The sequence below is a fragment of the Charadrius vociferus genome, unplaced genomic scaffold (genome assembly GCF_000708025.1).
Source record: "Charadrius vociferus isolate BGI_N301 unplaced genomic scaffold, ASM70802v2 scaffold88, whole genome shotgun sequence".
NCBI lineage: Eukaryota > Metazoa > Chordata > Aves > Charadriiformes > Charadriidae > Charadrius > Charadrius vociferus.
The window spans coordinates 819,146-837,580 of record NW_009649619.1 but is presented as its reverse complement, the minus strand read 5'-3'; the positions used below and the strand labels follow the sequence as shown (position 1 = coordinate 837,580).

General features: G+C 36.7%; 1 protein-coding gene across 1 annotated transcript in view; it reads right to left on the bottom strand.

Moving 5' to 3' along the window:
- RGS12 (regulator of G-protein signaling 12) overlaps positions 1–18,435 on the bottom strand; it is an 82,129-nt gene that overhangs the window by 26,798 nt on the left and 36,896 nt on the right. Inside the window, exons 3-7 of the mRNA XM_009890517.1 lie at positions 16,601–16,622; positions 9,275–9,444; positions 6,197–6,289; positions 4,862–5,005; positions 244–423 (exon numbers count right to left, since the gene is read on the bottom strand). Of these exons, the coding sequence (XP_009888819.1) occupies positions 244–423; positions 4,862–5,005; positions 6,197–6,289; positions 9,275–9,444; positions 16,601–16,622 (609 nt within the window). The remainder of the gene's footprint in view (positions 1–243; positions 424–4,861; positions 5,006–6,196; positions 6,290–9,274; positions 9,445–16,600; positions 16,623–18,435) is intronic.

The window sequence follows — 18,435 nt, the reverse complement described above, 5'->3', positions numbered from 1 at the left end:
AAATAATAACAAAGATTTAAAATTACATTCAGGAAGTCAATAGCTAGAAATCTGATTCAAAGGTACGAATTTAAAAAAAAAAAAAGTATTTTCCTGAGTACATAAAGATTTTGTAATTATATTTGCCAGCACCACTAAACAAACATTCTAATTGTTTTTTCTATATTATCTTTGATCTCCTGAAAAACTTGAAAAACATTATTTAAGAACGTAGTTTTCAGGTAACAACAATACAAAGGTAACCTTTTTCGGTGTTGAGATATTGGACTTCTCTGAACTGATACTGTGTTTAGAAGTGGGGCTGCTGGGAACACGCTGAGGATCAGGAAGAGGACGACCTTCTACTTCAGCTAAGATGCATTCTTGGTAAAGTGGGGATTTGAGAAAGCGAGTGTAGCTATCAAACTTCATCAAGTTAAATATCTGAAATTAAAATGCAATGGATAATGGTTACATAAGCTTAAATAACACATCAAGAAAATGAAGCCAACTCCACAAAATTTAGGACATTAACCTGTAAACAGAAGTAGACATGACTTTGTTTAGACCTGGTAAAATACACTGCACTGATTTAAAGTGAAACAATTTGATCTATTCCTTTAGCACAGGTTTAGAAAAATGCTATGGTTTGTGCAAAGTGCATGAGAAGCTGAGATGCTGTAGAGTCTTGAAAACACTGTCCTCACAGCCATCTTTTACTGCATTTATGCCTTTGTAAGTTCTATGCAAAGTGCTTAACAAGCTAGCCATTTTAAATATTATTGAAAGATTATTAGATCAGTACTATATGTGATACAATTAAATTATACAACTGTGTTTTAAAGTAGCTATGAACAAGAAAAAGGTTTATAGTCTAAAACTCAGGAATATAATATAAACACAATATGCAATAGTATGCAATGATGCAAGATACACAAGGTTAATTATTGACACAGGGAGGAGCAAAGAGTCCTTTACAGTATTATGTAATGTCCATGTGCCCAATCGTAAGGGGAAAAAAAAGATCAGTATCTTTGGAAGATTCAATAATCAAGGTGCTGTAAAAATCAAGACCTTGAAAAAGAACAGTTTACATAAAATGGCTGCTCTGGGCAAGGCCAACACTTACCTTTAAATACATAGGAAGGAAGCAGCTCTATACCAGGCCTGAAGCAAATGTCTGGGGCTAACGTAGCCAAAGCTACATTTATGAAAGTAAAGGAAGAGAAGTTCGTTCTTAAATGCTAAACAGAATGTTTGACTTTCTTGTTCCACTTTTGCAAACCTATAGTTTTAAGTGAATTCATACTTTTACCTTTGTATCTTCTCCAGTGATTCACTTGATCTGAAAAAACAGTATGAATGCTGCCTTCTTTGCACATGACAAATTCCCTACAAGCGAAGAACAGTATAAGCCACCCAACTGGTTATGGCATTCCCAAGAGCCTACAGGGAAGTCCATCACTAAGCCACAGTGGCCCAGTTGCGGATGGGAAGAATTTTTCAGGTTGTGCAGAAACACCCTTTTCAACAAGCATCAGCCCAAAGGTTTTCTGGCAAACAGCAAGATAACGCAGAGAGAACTTGGTCCTGCAGCGGCATAGGAACCTAACTGAAACTTAATGCTGACTTTCACAATCTTGCCTTCCTCCTTTATATTCCCATTCCTGCCTAGGTGCTACCTGTTGTGTTTGTTGGGCCTTCTAATGTAATGTTTTCCGCATGGTAAGCTATGGAAAAAATACTTTTGTAGAGTTAGTTTTGCCAGCTTAACATGCTGAAATAGCACAGTACAAAGTCTGACGTGCCCTCAATGCAGCGTCAAAGAGACAACCCAGTGTCAGACATTTCCCCACTTAAAAAACTACTCGCAAAGGGGAATCTGTCTCACGCTGTGAAAAATAAAATCCTTCTCTGACCACAGGTACACTGGCAAAATTCAAAAAAGACAACTAGTTTCAGAGCACACGTGGTCTTTGGGCCAAGGCTCAACAAATTATGCAGTATACACAACACACAGAGCTTTGAAACATTTCTTGAGTTCTGCGGAGCTCAAAGAGTAATACTGTGGTGTATTGCCAAAAAAACATAAAATACGAAAGAGCAATTACAAGAAATCAAAATGCCTCAATATCAAGGACTCACAGATATACTGATGATACAAGGTTATTGGGGAAAACTGGTAAGTACAGTCTGCAAACACCAACACAGATGCAAAACCCAAGCTAACTGAAAAGCACAAAATACTTCACCTGTCCTTGAAGTTTTTAAGGAAACGAAACTGATACAGAGGTTACACTCCTCAACAAATCACAGTATTTTAAGTTAAATGCAATTTGTGCCCCCAAAATATACAACACCATTCTACAGCACAGCTAACACTAATACTCTGAATTTAATACAGTTTCAGGATGAAAAACAAAGCTTTTCAGAGTTGCCTCCTGTCACAGAATCTAGCACCAAAAGAAGATAAAACTGTTATTCCATGCTAGGTAGGGAGAATAAAGGAAAATACTGCAGAGAACTAAGAGACACAAGGACAGTTACTGCAGAGATGAAGTCTGCAGATTAAATATGTTTACTACAGCAAAAACATCCCAGCCTTTTAACTTTGCTGGACAGAGTGATGACAGCTTACCTAATTTACCTTGAGCTGATCATCATCTGCCCTACTATGTTGCTAGCCCACACTACATCCGCAGTTTCCTATATTTAGCATTATTATCATATTAACTTACACATATTAATACTTCTGCTTATTTGGGAAAAATCTAGCAGATGTTACTTCTTGTTCTTACAAATGAGAAAGAGAAATAAGAGCTTATAAAAGCATAATTTGAACTTTAGACATAAATAAGGGCAGAAAAATTTACACCCATTTATGCAACTCTAAATGAAGGAAATGATATTGTATTCTTATTTTAATATTGTCAGGTGACCTACACTGTCTTGCACCCAGAAACACTCAACATGCTTTTTTTTATTCTATTATAGGAAATGGTGAAATCCTAATTAGGTATTTGGCTGCATCCACACCATTGTATTAGAACACCAATATATTAGAATACCTAACTACAGGCTCAAGGGCAAATTGGTCAGGCTATGGACAGAAAGCAACTTCCAGCAGCATTCCCAACAGGCAGTGCTTGAGAGAGAATGGCCTCAACAGTGCTTTCCAAGGCATTTTCCCACACGCACTTGTGCAACTTCATTGCAGCCTTACAGCAACACTCCCTATTCCGCACCATCATGTAACGCTTATCAAACAACCACCACAGGTCAGCACCCTTGCACTCTATGCTCAGCACTGAAATCTTAAAACATCTTGTGAAAGACCACAAACGCAGAGCCTTCGCGTTAATAAGATGGTGTCACTGCCACTAGCTGAACTTTGGAAGTCTGTGGGTGTGTTGCAACAACTACACACACCCAGAGTTCTGTGTTCCTGAGATCATGACACCCATCAGGACCACAAAGTGAGCTACTGCAGAACCACCGCTTAGTGAAACCAGGATGTTAAGGGCCATCAAGGCAGTTGATCACCCAGCACCAACCTCAGTCAGGCAATTCACCATTAGTACCTCAGCTGGCACACCTAGCTCCAAGGCCACTTACTTTGGCAGAAGTAACTCTCCTCCTGCTTCACCTAATTTTTCAGTGGGAGGAATGGGCCTGACTGAGGAATCTGATGGGACAACTACAGAGGCATTGATAATTTGAGAGAAGCAGGTGAGGTCCAGACAGGCCACATGGCAGGGATCAGAGCCACAACAGCACTTCACATCAGCATTTTCACCCACCCTGTATACCCTCCAAACTAAGGACTCAGCGTTTTCAAAGAAGGAAGAAAACCTGCATCAGCCCAGCCACCAGACTCATAAGAACACCATCTGCTCCACCGAACAACCGGGAGAGTAGGAAGAGGAATTCAGGCATGGGCTCCACAAAGCCGAGATGAGGAATACGTGAAAAAAATCTCTGAGAAGATCATGGCTGGTAATTCCCACAGAAGCCTCAGGCCTTGGTAGGTGCACGGCGGGTAGCTGTACTGCTAAAAGCTAGCAGACCAGCAGTTAGCCCTACCTTGCTATCTCCAACTTCGCAGATGGAATAAGACACTATACCCACCTGCTCTTATGCCCCAAAAGCATGCAATCTGAGGTTGCGCTATGACCTGCTTCATTTATGCTGTTAAAGCTATATTCTTGATTTCTAACTAACATGATCTCAAGATTATTTCTACTAATAAATTATTAGGGTAGGAGCTACCAAAGAGATTACTGAGGAGAAAAAAAAAGAGACACTTAAATGCTACAGAGAATGTGAAATGTATCCTGTTGTTACATAACTGTTCCGAACATCAAAAATTATTTAAAATGCATCCACTTCAGAGGTCTTCAGACACCAACAGTTTTAACAAGCTCTTTGTATGACAGTTCTATTGAAACACAAGGGAAAGACTCCTTCAATACAACAGACTATTTTACAAACCACTTTAACCAAAATTAGACACTATTTGTATACACAATTGTCCACTACAGAAAAGAATAAGCAACCATATGCAAACACCATATGCAATGCTATTGCACCACATGGCATTATTTACTTGCAATAACCCTTCATTTCAATAACAATATTTTTCAGATTATTTCTTAGTTAATGTCACTTTTCCACACATATGCAAATATACAGAAAAAGTCAAGCCACATTCCATTATACAGTCTCTTCCTATTCTGCAAATAGAATCTATATGAACTCGACTTCTCTCTTTTTATGCACACTAAAATATACAGCATGTGAAACTGCTTTTATAGACTCTAAAGCACTTCAGAGGAAAAGATAATAGGCATAAATGTCCAACGGTCATGTTTTCTGTGGTTACCTGAAGCTGCTGTTCCTTGAACATATCTGGATGTGGAGAATTGAGAATATCATCTGCCAACTGTGCCTGGCTATCAATATTAACTGGGGTTGTAGCTTTGCTGCACAAGAACTTACTGAAGATCTCCCGAGCTCTGTAAGAAAGCTACAGAAAAGAAATGCTAAATGTATGTTTACTTTGCAAACTTATTTTTATACAGGTATTTTTTACACTGATATATTCCACACAGAAATATACAGCCACTCCAGTTTCCTTAATAAATAAGCATTTTCCATTTAGTAGCTTTTGTTAGTTTTAAGCCTATAAATACGGTTTTTCCTTTAAAATTACAAATATTCATCAAATATTTCTTAAGCAGTAAAAGATCCATCAAAATAAAACTTGTAAGAATCAAGCTATGAAAATAATAAAGGTGAAGTACATCAAATGCTGTCTTACAAGGGAGAATGGATTTCTTTAAATTTTAGGCCTTTTACATAGCAGTTACTATTTAAATAAATCTTCTAAGCTTCAATTTCTGGAAGTTAGAAAAATGTAAACATATATTTGAATATTTACTGTTAAAAACATTCATGCTCTGTTTTTAACCTGTTTACCTTGAAACACCCACATTCTGGAAATAATGAAAAAAAACCACCAAAATGATCCCAAAGCCCTTAAGGAGAGTGTTCAGAAAATACATTGTTTGAAGAAAAAATAAAGTGGGAAAAATCTCAATGGTCCACAAATGAGCAAAGAGGGCTTGCAAGATGAAACCGTTTCCACAGTGTAAACCTGACTAGATTCAGCTGCGCGGTCAACAGAAGTGTTGCCAACCTGCACAAAATTCAAAATTCACCAAAACTGTCTGACCAACACTGGACCGTCTTAAAAGGATGAGATGCAGAGTCTCATAATTCGTGAACAAACTTGACTACACTTACAGCAGAATATACATCTAAGTTCGTTATAAACTCATTATCTTGGCTAGTGGAGGCAGTCTGGCTGAAAGAGCACAACAGAGGCTGATTTTCACCTCTCCTTCACATATTAAATTAACTTGCTCTGCACTCCCTTGCACTGGGTTACTGCAGCCAGTCATTTTTCAAAATCCAGTATACCTTTATTCATTTTTACAGAGCTACCTCTGCACTTCACCACAGCCTAAATATATCCAACATCTTAAACCTGGGACACTACTTTCAGGGGACTGAGAAAGTTAGACTGAGGCTCCAACCCTATTTTAGTGAAGTCACAGTACAAAGACCAAGCACAGCTCCGATAACTTCAATAATCTTGAAGAAGTAACAACTTTTAATACGCAACACCATACATTGACTTACAACATTGACTTACCTCTTTTTTATCATGTGCAGGTACATGGTTAAAATATTCACAAGCCTGCCAAAATAAAATATTTTCTTCACTAAATTCTTTCCGTAGAAATTCCTAGGAGAAAAAAAACCAAATAAATAAATGTCTCATAAAGAAAAGAAGTTACTTGCCGTTTCAAACAACATATTTATAATGCTTGGTAAGAATAAAGTTTACACAATGGTAACGTTTGAATCAGCCTCACAGTCCAGTTTTATTCTAAAGTAAAAAATCAATGCATGTCCAATATATGCCTAGTGCTTATCTTTCTCATTTCTTTTTAAACATATACAATTGAGAAGAATCCATCAAGTTACAATCAAATGATTTGCAAGTACAAAGTTTGATACTCATGTTACGTAGTGTATAAACTAGTGAATAAACTTTTAATTAAAATTTAAATAATTTAAAAATCATACTGTAAATTAGCTGTCTTTAATTGCAGTTCTACTAGTATAATAGAGTAGATGTTTATCGAGCAGTGCCCGTAATCAATTCTGTATTCATTACAGCATCTTTTTGCACCACACAGCAACTACAAAAAATCGTTTATCACTGCTTGCTAATATGGTTACATGGGTTTCTCCTTGGAAAATACATTCTTAGAGAAAAAAAATCTCCCAGTACAACACACAATAATTAGGACATTTACATTATAGCATATAAAGGTCCAAATGAAGACTGAGACCCCATTCAATTGGGAAATTGTACAATCACAAACTGTCCCTGATTCAAATCTGTACAATTCAATATTCTTTCAGCACATGTTTCTTGAAATCATTTTAACCATTGAGGTGGGGGATAGAAAAAAATTAACTTGGTCCTCTAAAAAAGTTATTTAGACATTCATGTAATGGAACGATGCTTGGTTACAGTTTAGAGCTTTAGGTATCAGTGTTTAATTGGAAATGTTATTTTAAGTCAGCCTGCAAGCCACAACCTTCACTCCAGTGTCACACTGGTAACACTCAAACTTCCTTAAGATAGAAGGCAGTCTCAGAAAGCAATGCAAGAGGAATCATCACAGAAGTATTTAAAACTTAATTTGTGCTTTTAAGATTTACATAGAGTTTAGGGAGTCCAATTATAAGAAAGCAATTGAGATAAACTACAATACAGGGAGTCTAAATCCACTAGCAATTTCTCAATTTAAACCAAAAGTTCTTCAAATACCTAACCAGAGACACCAAAGGTATAAAAGACAATCCAGAGAGCAGTCAGGGGACCTTTCTGCATTTTACATGTAATTACAGATTAAAAGAGAATCAAATTAGTGAGCAGGAACTGGAACTCAACTGCTAACTTCCCCACTCAGTGCCTTCACTACGCGTCTACAGTCAGTCTCCTGCCTGCTTTGCTTCTGGCCACATAATTTGGGCACAGCTGGCTGTACAACAATTCAGCTTTGTCAGGAAAACTGCGTGGTGCCCCAGTTGGAACATTATGTAGCCTAGCCATTGCCACACATGGCTGGTAAGCTGGAGATGTTGGTTGGAGCCACTTGAGGAGGGAACTTGCAATCAGGTCTCTCACTTCCTGGATGACTGCTCTAATCAGCAGACTATTATGCAAAATGTGAGTATTTGCAAAACATGCAAAATTGCTTCTTCTTAGAGAGTAATTCCTGCTCTGTGACAAAGCTGTCCTCAGGAAAGGCCTATGCATGCTGAATTCCAAATGCACCAAGACGCTTACTATGCAATTGTAAATTAAATGCTGATGTTCTGATGTTCTTTAAATCTGTATCCTTTGGCTAGTTATAGGTGAACCCCTTCGCAGTCCACGGGCTTTCTGAGCTTCCCTTTGAAGTAGTATTAACCTATCACTTGGAAAGGCTTTTAAAAAAAATAATAATAATTTTTTAGGCACCACGACTTGGCTTTATGCCAGACTAAGACTTACACTCTTAAATGTGTGTGTGAGTAAGTTTACTGGTGGTCTAAAAGTAATGAGAAAAGATAACTAAAGTTTCAGTAGCAGTCCTCAAACTATATCAGTTTTCAGATGGACTACAACATCAGATTAAAATTGTAATTTTTCTTTCAGTCTGAGAAGAATTCTCAGTATCTAAGCAAAATCACTAATAAATCTTGGACTACACTACTAAGAAAAATGGAAAGGTCAGGAATATGTATCCAGGATACATTATTTTGCTTTCATCTTCTCTGTTTCCTCAAACAGGTGTTCGCTGTTAATGCGGTTTTTTGGGTCCCCACACCATTCAAGATGGAAGTCTGCTCATTAATCATTTGATATTTTAATTTACTTTATACAAAAGTACAGGAGTCTGAGTTCCTGAATATTGCAATAATCTACATCTCTCAAACCATAGGTTTCTTTAGGTCCTGTTTGTGAAAAATATTTAGGCAGCACAAAATGTCCTAGTGATTCAGAATCAGGAACAGACCTTCAATGCAACAATGCAAAAGCGTATAAACCTCTATTTCCTTACATGTAAAACAGATGATGCTACTTACAACTTCATAAATGTGCTGTGAAGAAGCTTAATTTATGTTTTGCAAATACTCAACGCTACTCCTGCAAGCTGCAGCTTTAACCAGTGCTGTTAGCTACCTTAGAAATACTTTTTGGAAGTAATTAAAAACCTTTTGCAGGAAGAGAAGCCACTACATCATGGAAAAAATGTTCTACATGGCTTCCGACATTTCGGTAGGCAAACACAAATAGATTACCAGTTCTTAGGAAACTACTGCTTCTTTCTTGTTTTCAAAGGCTACAGATACCAATATAACCAAGTGCAATTGTTTTATAAAATAGGGAAAGTTTCTAGAAGTTCAGATACAAAGCAAAGTATAGCCTTCATTTTTATCTGAAACTTCTGCTATCCAGAAATGCATGGCAGTATTTGTATTACTATGAACTCTTACTCAAATGCGAACCGGTCTAAACCTAGAAAGATACTCGGGTAACTGTGTAACAAGGAACTCCTGTCTCTTGTCCTATGTAAGCATAGTGTCAAGAGAGAAAAAAGAATACAGAAAAATTACTGCAGCAAGATCAGGTATTTTGAGGGATGGTAAGAGGCCTTTCAAAACTTACCGAAAAATATTTAACACCAACAGGATCCTGAAGAAGACGCTCAAATGAAACAGCCCAGCTTGCAACTCTTCTTTCTCGAAGTCGTCGGCAACTCTGTACACTGGGAAGACTAGCATTGCTACTGAGGCTATTTTCACTGATGCAGTCTTTTAAATCAGTACTATTCAGCTCTATTGGGGGAAAAAAAAAAAAAAAAAGAGCAAATGCGTCAATAAAATATTATTCACTTCGCTCCCTTCCAGACTCAAGCAACATGGTGTAGCTGGGAACCTCAAGCTGAGAAATGATAGGATTCTTAAGTCTCAAAAGCCCAGGAATTTCCTTTGCATTCTGAAAGACAAATTAACAAGAACCTATAAGGAATTCAGGAAAACAAAACCTTCTGTAGCAGTGTGACTGTAATAATTTCAGGTATTAACCCCAGATCATGTTTGTCAGGTATCAATAAACAGTGTATGCACAAAAAAATCATAAAGAAGTGACCACTTGTTCACAGAAGTAGAAAGGTGAAAGAAACGTCTGCTCTAAGTAAAACTGGGAACCGTATACAACAGGGCTCTATTCACAAACTTGTCATTTATTTGTTGCGCGCCCTTTTACAAATCACTGTGCTCTCCATCTCTCGGTCTCCACAAATGTAAAATTGGTATAGTAGTACTCACAGATACCCACTTCACAGAGGGGATCTGAGGTTTAATTAATTGTAAAGAAACAACTAAATAAAGCCCTGAGCTACCTGGTCTGATCTCATAACGGAGTCTGCTTTGAGCAGGAGGTTGCACTGGAGAGACGCCAAACTGAATGATTGCATGATAAAGGGATAAAAAAAAAAAAACATTCAATTCTTTGAAAAATTAGCAATAATAGATGCAAGAAAATAATATCCTCAAATAAAAGAGATGATATCTTCAGCAATTCTATGCTAAATGCAAGAGCAAATATACAGCTCACTACAAATGTAAACTGATTGAGAAAACTGAATTCACAATCAGTAAGAAATGGCCTGTTCTTCACAGAGACATTTTTATTGCTGTTTATTTCCCTCAGTTAATCACCTGGACTAACTAAAGCGAGGAGTAAAAAGTTATTAAGCTATTTATAAAGGTAAGAAAAGTTAAAGAAAAAAATACTTTTAACACTTCATTTTAAATGTATTCTGTAGCTTAGAAATATTTACTAAGCTGTAACAGTTAACTACTGCAAATTTCTGTAAGCAAAGCTATTGTTTAAGACAAAAATAAGACAGATAAAGAATTAGATTAGGGGGGAATGAAAATTTAACTTTAGATTTTCAACAAGGATATTTAAGGAACATAACACATCAAACAAATGTTCGTCTTTGCCTAATAGTCATATTAATCAAAGCTAATAAAAAATACTCAGCAAATAATGCCAATTTTTCTTATAAGAAATATTTATTCACTTTGTTCTTTAAGACATATGAAAAAGCATAACTAAGTCAACTGTTAGCTTCATTAGAGAATACCTGTCACCACAGTGAAACTATTGTGAAAGAAGCTAATGTGAATCTGAAGAGAATTGTATCTAAATTTATTATCTGAAGCATTTTGCTTTAACTCTGCAGGTGGATACGTTTTATTTTACAGTCCAGGATATAAATAGACACCCACCTCTTGATATATCTGGAACAGTTTTAGATACTGCCTCACTCCTAGAGGGTTCAATCCCCAGTGTTCTCCAGTGATGAATGATCAAAATTTCCTAGTTCTTTTCAGGCAAAATCAGAGAGGTAAAGTCATCCCACATACCAAATCGTTTAAATCTACTTGGCTAACACAGGGAAATGAGAGAGTAGCCACACGATGTGCTCAACTCTAAATCCACAAGTCACAGTGCCTTAGGACTCAGAAAGGATTACAACACGGTAGGCACAGCAGTCGTTAGCAGGTCAGCTTTGCCTTCCTCCCTCCAAGTGGCGGCTGTTCAATTTCCCTATGGCAGGCAGGAAGACCAAACTGCAATTACTGTCTCTGGGTGTTTACACCAGTGGGTGACTGCTAACCACTTTTAATCACTAGCAGCTGCTCGCTCTCTCCGGCTTGTCAGAGTTAGATTCGCTCTAAACTACACCGGGTTCTCATTCCTCTGACAAGCTGCCAACTCTGGAGGTCCCATGAAAACAAATGAACCAAAATAAGACTCCATTTTCAGTAACTTGGAGAGCTACTAGCAGAGGTCCTCCAAAGTGTTAAAGCAGCATTAAGGGATTACTCATTCACAGTAAACTGTTCCTGTTCTAGTGGATTTTATTTAGCTAATTCCTCTTTTTTCAGAAAGAACTAAGTGAATTCATACTCAACCTTGACACTGCTTTGTGTTCCCTTAAAGCAAAAAATGCAGTCAGTTTGCTTTTAAAATCTGTACAAATTTCTTCTGGCGTACCTGTCACCCTGAAAACAACACAGAACAAGGTTGTTTCCCAGAAAAGTCTTGATGATTCTAGTTTCTTTTACCAGATATATCAACAGTTGCAATTAAAACAGCTACAACCTACTGCAGATACAACATTTAGAATCAGAGAAAAATAAAGGTCAGGTAGGAAGAAAAAAAAGCCCACCAACTATAACACTAGTACACAGTTTATCCAAATCACGCTTAAACAAAGCCTGCATAAGCCCTAGCTCCTGCTCCACTCCCCTCGCAGAGGAATGTTTCCAATGTAAGACTTCAGGGTCAGGTTTCTCAAGTCTCACAACTCGTCCATTCCTAGGTACACACAGCCCACCTTGGACAGCAGGATTGGAGAAACTTTCCAACCGAGTCGCATATTTCATCTAATGATGACTGTCAAATGTAGAGCCCTGCTTCCCACCCCCAAAATCCTAACCGCACGGCTGTTGTGCAAAGCGGCCTCCCCCTTCCTGTTAAGTGTTTAAAAAAGGAAGATTAGCTATTGGGAATCTCAGGATGCCAAAGGAGCTCACTGTGAAAACCCCAGCTCAGGTGCACGGAAGACTTGGCAGTGTGTGGAGTTTCTCCTTACTATGTGGAAGCATCAACGCGTCTTGCATTACCTGTAAAAAGAGGCTCCTTACTCAAGCATCCCGAATCCTAAAATTTCTGTTCTGTTCAAGAACCACCGTACCTAGCAAGGAGGCTCTACTTTCTGTGCAAACTCATTCAGTTTCACTTACTACCTTCTGCAAATAGAGAATTCACACAGAGTGGTTTTAAAAATCCCAGAGAAAAAACAATCTTTTACACCTTTTGTGTTTACACATCTGTGGAGGTTCTTGGTTTTGTGTTACAAAACCAGCATTATGTAAGAAAATGCAGGCATTTAATCAACTAAAATCTTGAAAGTATACAAGATAAGATGGCTTTGGAAGTTTTGATTTAAATAATATAAAGCAGTAAGTCTGAATACAATTAATTAAGGATGTTTTTCTGTGCACTTGTTCATAAAAATCCATATGGATTTCTCAACCTACAAATACTTTTTATTATTGTGAGAAGCTACGCGTATTCCTTGTAATCATCGAAATGCATAAATTCATATAATCAAGATATTCCAGTTAATCACCAAGTACATTACCTGGATAAAGCTGATAAGAACCACTGTGGTGCCACTTAATCAAATACTTCAAGCCATTCACTGAAAGCCATCCTTCTGAATCCATACCAGTTTCAGCTGTAACGTCCCGGAACCCATTGGGTGCATATCACACTTACTGTACGGCACATTGTTCCTCTGCAACTTTGGGATAAGGGAAGCTAAAGCATTTCCCCCCAGCAATTCCTGGTAGCCTCTAACACTGTTCTAAACAAATTGATTCTTTACCCTCATGGCTTCAAGCAGAGGAAAGCAATAGTATACTTAACACAAAGCATTATAAAATGCTACATAAATAATTTAAAGAAAAGACCTTTTGCCACTGCTGCTAAAGGAACTTGAATTATTTATGTTACAGTGGAACAGAGCTACAAGAAGCATGCGCTGCCAATGTAACTGAAAAATAAGTAATATACCTGCTGCAGGAAATAATCCAGCTGTATTTATAGTGTAAACAGCAATGTTCTGTTTTATTTTTGATTTTATTGTGGATTTTTTGCTCTATCTTCTTTAGTTAATTTTTAAAATACAGTTTTACATTATTTATTATTGTAAACAGCAGTTTGCTTTCAAAAAAATCTTTAAGAATGATTTTCCTTACAAAAATTCTTTCCAGGTGATGAACACCAAACCGAAAAATCAGCAGAAACTACAGCAAAGTAGTACCTTAGGAAAAATCATGCATATACTATCTGTTATGCTGAAGTATTTGGAAATAATAGACTTCGGCTTTGCGGAACCGATCTCTGTAGGGAACAGCAGGTAAGAACTGTCTTAGACTTTCTCAGCAGCTCAGATACCTCACCACTTGTCTGGGAGATGAATGATGTTCCTCTATTAGATGTCCTTTGACCTTAAGGTTTTCCCTTTGTAAAGTGCCATCTAGGTATCAATAGACAAAGTCAGACATTAGCTGAGGACTATTGATCATCCCTGTGATGATTTAGACGGCGCAGTGCTCAAAACATCCACCACAGCCTGCATGTTGTGTACGCACCCTCACTATTCCGCTTGTCATGGGAAGTAGGAGAAATCCGCTAATTGCAGGTCGCTGTAGTAACATAAAATGGTTTCTGGTATTCCTAGAGCATAGGTACTGCAGATTAATTGATCTATAGCAGTGATGTTGCATCTAAGCATTATTACAGTTTGCATTCTGATTGTCTGCAATTCATCAAGCAAATCAATTACAGTTACGAGCTGCTACTGGTCAGCCTCTCTGGAAACAACACTAACTCAAGTACCTTTATCTTTTACATATTACCTATCTTGCAAAGCCCAAGTGCAGAGTTTTGGCTAATAAGAACATCCCAGCCATGCACAAGCTGAGTTACCGTGTAAAATAATGCAACAAAGGGTACAGTTGGTTTCCAGTGGCTGGCTCTAATGTAATAAAAGCCGTATGACATGAGGCTTCATTGACCTTGGAAAGAAAATGTACAAAGAGCTGTCATGCCTCCTATTATACTGAAGGGATATATAAAAACACCTAATAATTACTTTTTACACATAAATTTCCCTTCCCAGACAAAAGCCTAACAACAGTACTTATAGAATTTATTTGTATGTACAAATACTATTATTAAGATTTAGTCTAGGCAGGGAAGCATGCACTGCTATACTAATGGTTACACTGGTGCAAATTTCTCTAATCTAGACATGCCCTCAAATGTGTAAATCTGTGGATCTATTAACAAATTAGTGAGACTAGAGAAGACTGGTAAAATTTCAGTGCTGTGACATATTCAATAAAAGTGAAAGCCTGAAAATGTAATTCAGACATGAATCAGAGCTTTTTACTCAATGTAGCTCTAAATGAAATGAATTAGGATTTTATTTCATTTTACTTTTTCTGGTTACAGTCTCTGGTTCTTATTTTCCAATCCACTTTCTAGGTATTTAAGCACTGATTCAATATTACTTAGTATAGTTCAACTACTGCTCTTTACACAAATTACACCCCCTCTAAAGTAGCATATAACAATGAAGAGAGTCCATGTTAAATTTTCAGCACTAGCTGAAAAAATAGGTCATACAACTTAGCAGAAAAATGCATGTCACTTATTGTCTGTTCTTTCACCACTGCAACCAACATGTCCCTTAGATATCATGACTTCACAAACCTATAGAGATACAGATACAGATATGGAATTGGAATGAAATATAGAAGTCATATTGGAAGAACCGAAAATAAGTCAGATCTTTAAAATAAATTTTCAGCTGGAAGCATAAAAAGCTTGAAATGACTATGAGTACTATCCTAGGGATCTCCAAGTTTGGATAGGCAACAGAAGTAAAATAATTTTCATTACATGGAACATGGAACAAGAAACCTTGTGGAGACAAGGCACAAATGCATTCCATTTTAGCTAAAAAAAAAAAAAAAAAATCAATTTTTTGCCCCTCAGCACCTGGAACCTAATTCAACTACATACACAAACAAAGTAAGTCTGTGCTTTGTCTTGATTTTTATATCAAACAGGTAACATCTGGGGGAAAAAGTACATATTTTTCCCACAAAAACATAGGCTGCATTTTAGAAACAGAAAGCAGAATAGACACGATTATTTTCTGTTTCCTTCTTTTGTCACTTTGCAGACAAGACAAATATAGAGTCTATCTTCTCATCTAGACAGAAGTACTGTTACAGCAGTAGACTGTGTCAGCAGTAGAGAAGGAAAATACCTGATAAAGTCAGCCAGCCATTGGAAAATGGCTCTATCAAAAGGACCAAATCAGTAACATTTCTCTCAACTGTAGTTTTAGTTTTGCAAGGAATCAGAAATTAGGACACGATATAGTTTTGTGAATAGTACTGCTAATTTTGCATTTACATTTGCACGTAATATAAAAAATTATCCTTACCATTCAAAATATTTCTTCAATTTCACTGTACTAATTAGAGCAACACAATTTTTCCCGTTTGTATTTAATAAAATTTTCCTGCACTATTGTCAAAGAATAGCAAAAGTAATAATATTTACGTAAGTGAGTTTCTTTGCAGGACCAAGTGAACCAACTCCTGCCAAGCGAGTCAAGTGAGAAAAGCCATCTCTTGTATACCCTAAACTATACAAATTCCTTTATTCCATTAAGGAACCATACTTAAATTGTTTCAATTAACTTCAAAGGTTCAGAGAAATCATCTAATGTTTAACAAAGAGTGGACGTCCTTTAAAACATTAAAGCAATGTTAAAATCAAACCAAGGAAGCTTAGGTGGCATAAAGAGGAGTTTACTTCGAAGTACTCCAGAACTGAAAAAGCTCCATGCTGGGATTTTACAAATATCACATTACTTACCCCCTTCTCAAAATGCATCACACTGTAAAGAAAATTCAACCTCAACAAATGCCCCAACACAGCTCACAACTTAGGAGCTAAAGCATCTCTCTTCAAAAGCAAACAGTATATGTAAAGGACAAAAACAGAGAACAAGACTTCATCTACCATCCAATTATACAAAAGTCTACCAGCTCTGCCTCTTTATTATTATGAATGAAGACAACTAGTTATAATAAAAACGTGCATATAGAGAGAGATGGAGAGATGTACCACCAAAAAAATTATGCAAATAAATCAGTGAAAGTATGTGAACATAATCCTGCAATATTTTCATTGGCACAGTTCCCAAAGAAGTCACAATTCTGCACCACTTTGGACTCACATCTTGCAATATATCAGCTTATTTACCACATAATGTGGAAAATTGATTCTTTTTCATTATAAAAGTAAAAACAAGCTTCAGCTTACCTCCATCAGAAACAGTTGCTGACTGCAATAAGAAAGAGAAAAATATGTGTTACTTAAGTTTCATGGTATTAGAAATCTCTGAGCTTCACATAGTATTTGAAGTGTTAGCTACTTTTACCATTTCATTAACAACAGGTAACATGAGAGAGGAATATCTAAAGAAACTAGCTGTTACTTTCTCAGAGGTGTTTCCTCCCCACCATGAATCTCACCCCAGGCCTTTTAACCACTGTCCTGGAACTCGATCCCACAATATTTACTGGATGAAGTACTTGCTGCTGTGAGTAGCTACAACAGTCCTTCTTAGATGAACAGAGCCAATTGGTTGGTATATGTGAGAAAGCAGGTACCTTAACACTGACCTGAAAAGGACTTAAAATGAAAACAATACCTCATATACTCTATTTTACTGCAATATCTAGACATATGTGGAATCAAAATTAAAATTTGGTATTTTGCCAGATGACTCTGAAAACATCCCCTGCCGATCGCTTCTGACTTCCACAGAGCCAAAAGGATCTTAGAGTTTCCAATAAGCTAGGTAACAACTCCTCACCATCTCTACTAGTATTTACATCAATTTTACAAGGACAATTGTTCTTCTAGTGAAATACTGAAGTTTATGTGCTAAACTTCTCACTTTGATCACAAATTACCCCAAGGCATTTCTGTAAAATGAAGCAGGTAACCAGTTCCCAAATACATACTCCTGAGCTTGCACCTGGACTGCAGCTGAAAAACTAGAAGGGCAAATTATTTTTAGATTGAAATTTGTATTGATTTTTAATGGATATAAAAAAATAATAATATTATTTTAATTTGGCAAATCTTTTCTTGGTCATTTAAAGAGTCCTTGAACATTTAAATAACTTTCTGAATAGTTAAAAAGAAACGCTTTTATTTTGTACTGCTCTTTAAAAAGCTAGAGAAGGCGGCCCTATGTATCTACAACATTTCCAAGATGGAATACACACAAAAGAAAAAAACATACATATATACACAACTCAAGAGAAAAGCTATTTCTCCATAGTTTGTCTATATTTTCCAGCCTTGGCAACAAACATTCCCTCTCCCCTTCAAAATCCACAAAAACCTTTAGTAACCCTTAAAAGAATAATATCTTCTTTCTGTCTCTTTTCTTTTGTATTTCACTGCAGGATTTCATACTGCTGTTAACACTATCTAAAGAACATCACTTGTTATTAACTGTTGTGGCTTCACTATTCACATCACCAGCAGAGGACACGATCTAGTTTTTAATACAAGTGTTTTGGAACTTTCAAAGTCTAAACTAGTCCATACTGACATCATTCCTCTGGTGCCAGTTCAGATAAACACAACTACATCTTTCATGGAGAAGAGCAAAAACATGATGGCCTTTCTTAGTTTAACTACACAAAAATAAATGCTTCTGAATCTGGGAAGCATAATAATACAATCAAAATTGTATCCAGGCCTCTTGCATTTTTTCACAGCAATGTTTCAGATAGCAAAAGAGTACTACTGTTTTGGGTACAGTTCTTCAGTGAGGCTGAGGACATCTTTTCTACTTAAATTTTGCACATAGGTCTAGCAAGCATGTAATGCATTCAGAAGCTGTATCTTAATTCATGCTTGTAATTTGGAAAATTCAACTTACATTACTGAACCTTGTTTTATAAATATGATTGCTTCTAATTTCTTGTTCATGTACTGTACAAAACAGCTGATGAATAAAAAAATTTCAATGTCATTTCTCAAAGAAAGAAGAAAAGGATGAATCCAAGTCAAGTAATAGTATCAGTCTACACAGTAGACAGGAAAAATAAAAATACTTTCAAAATATATACATTTTA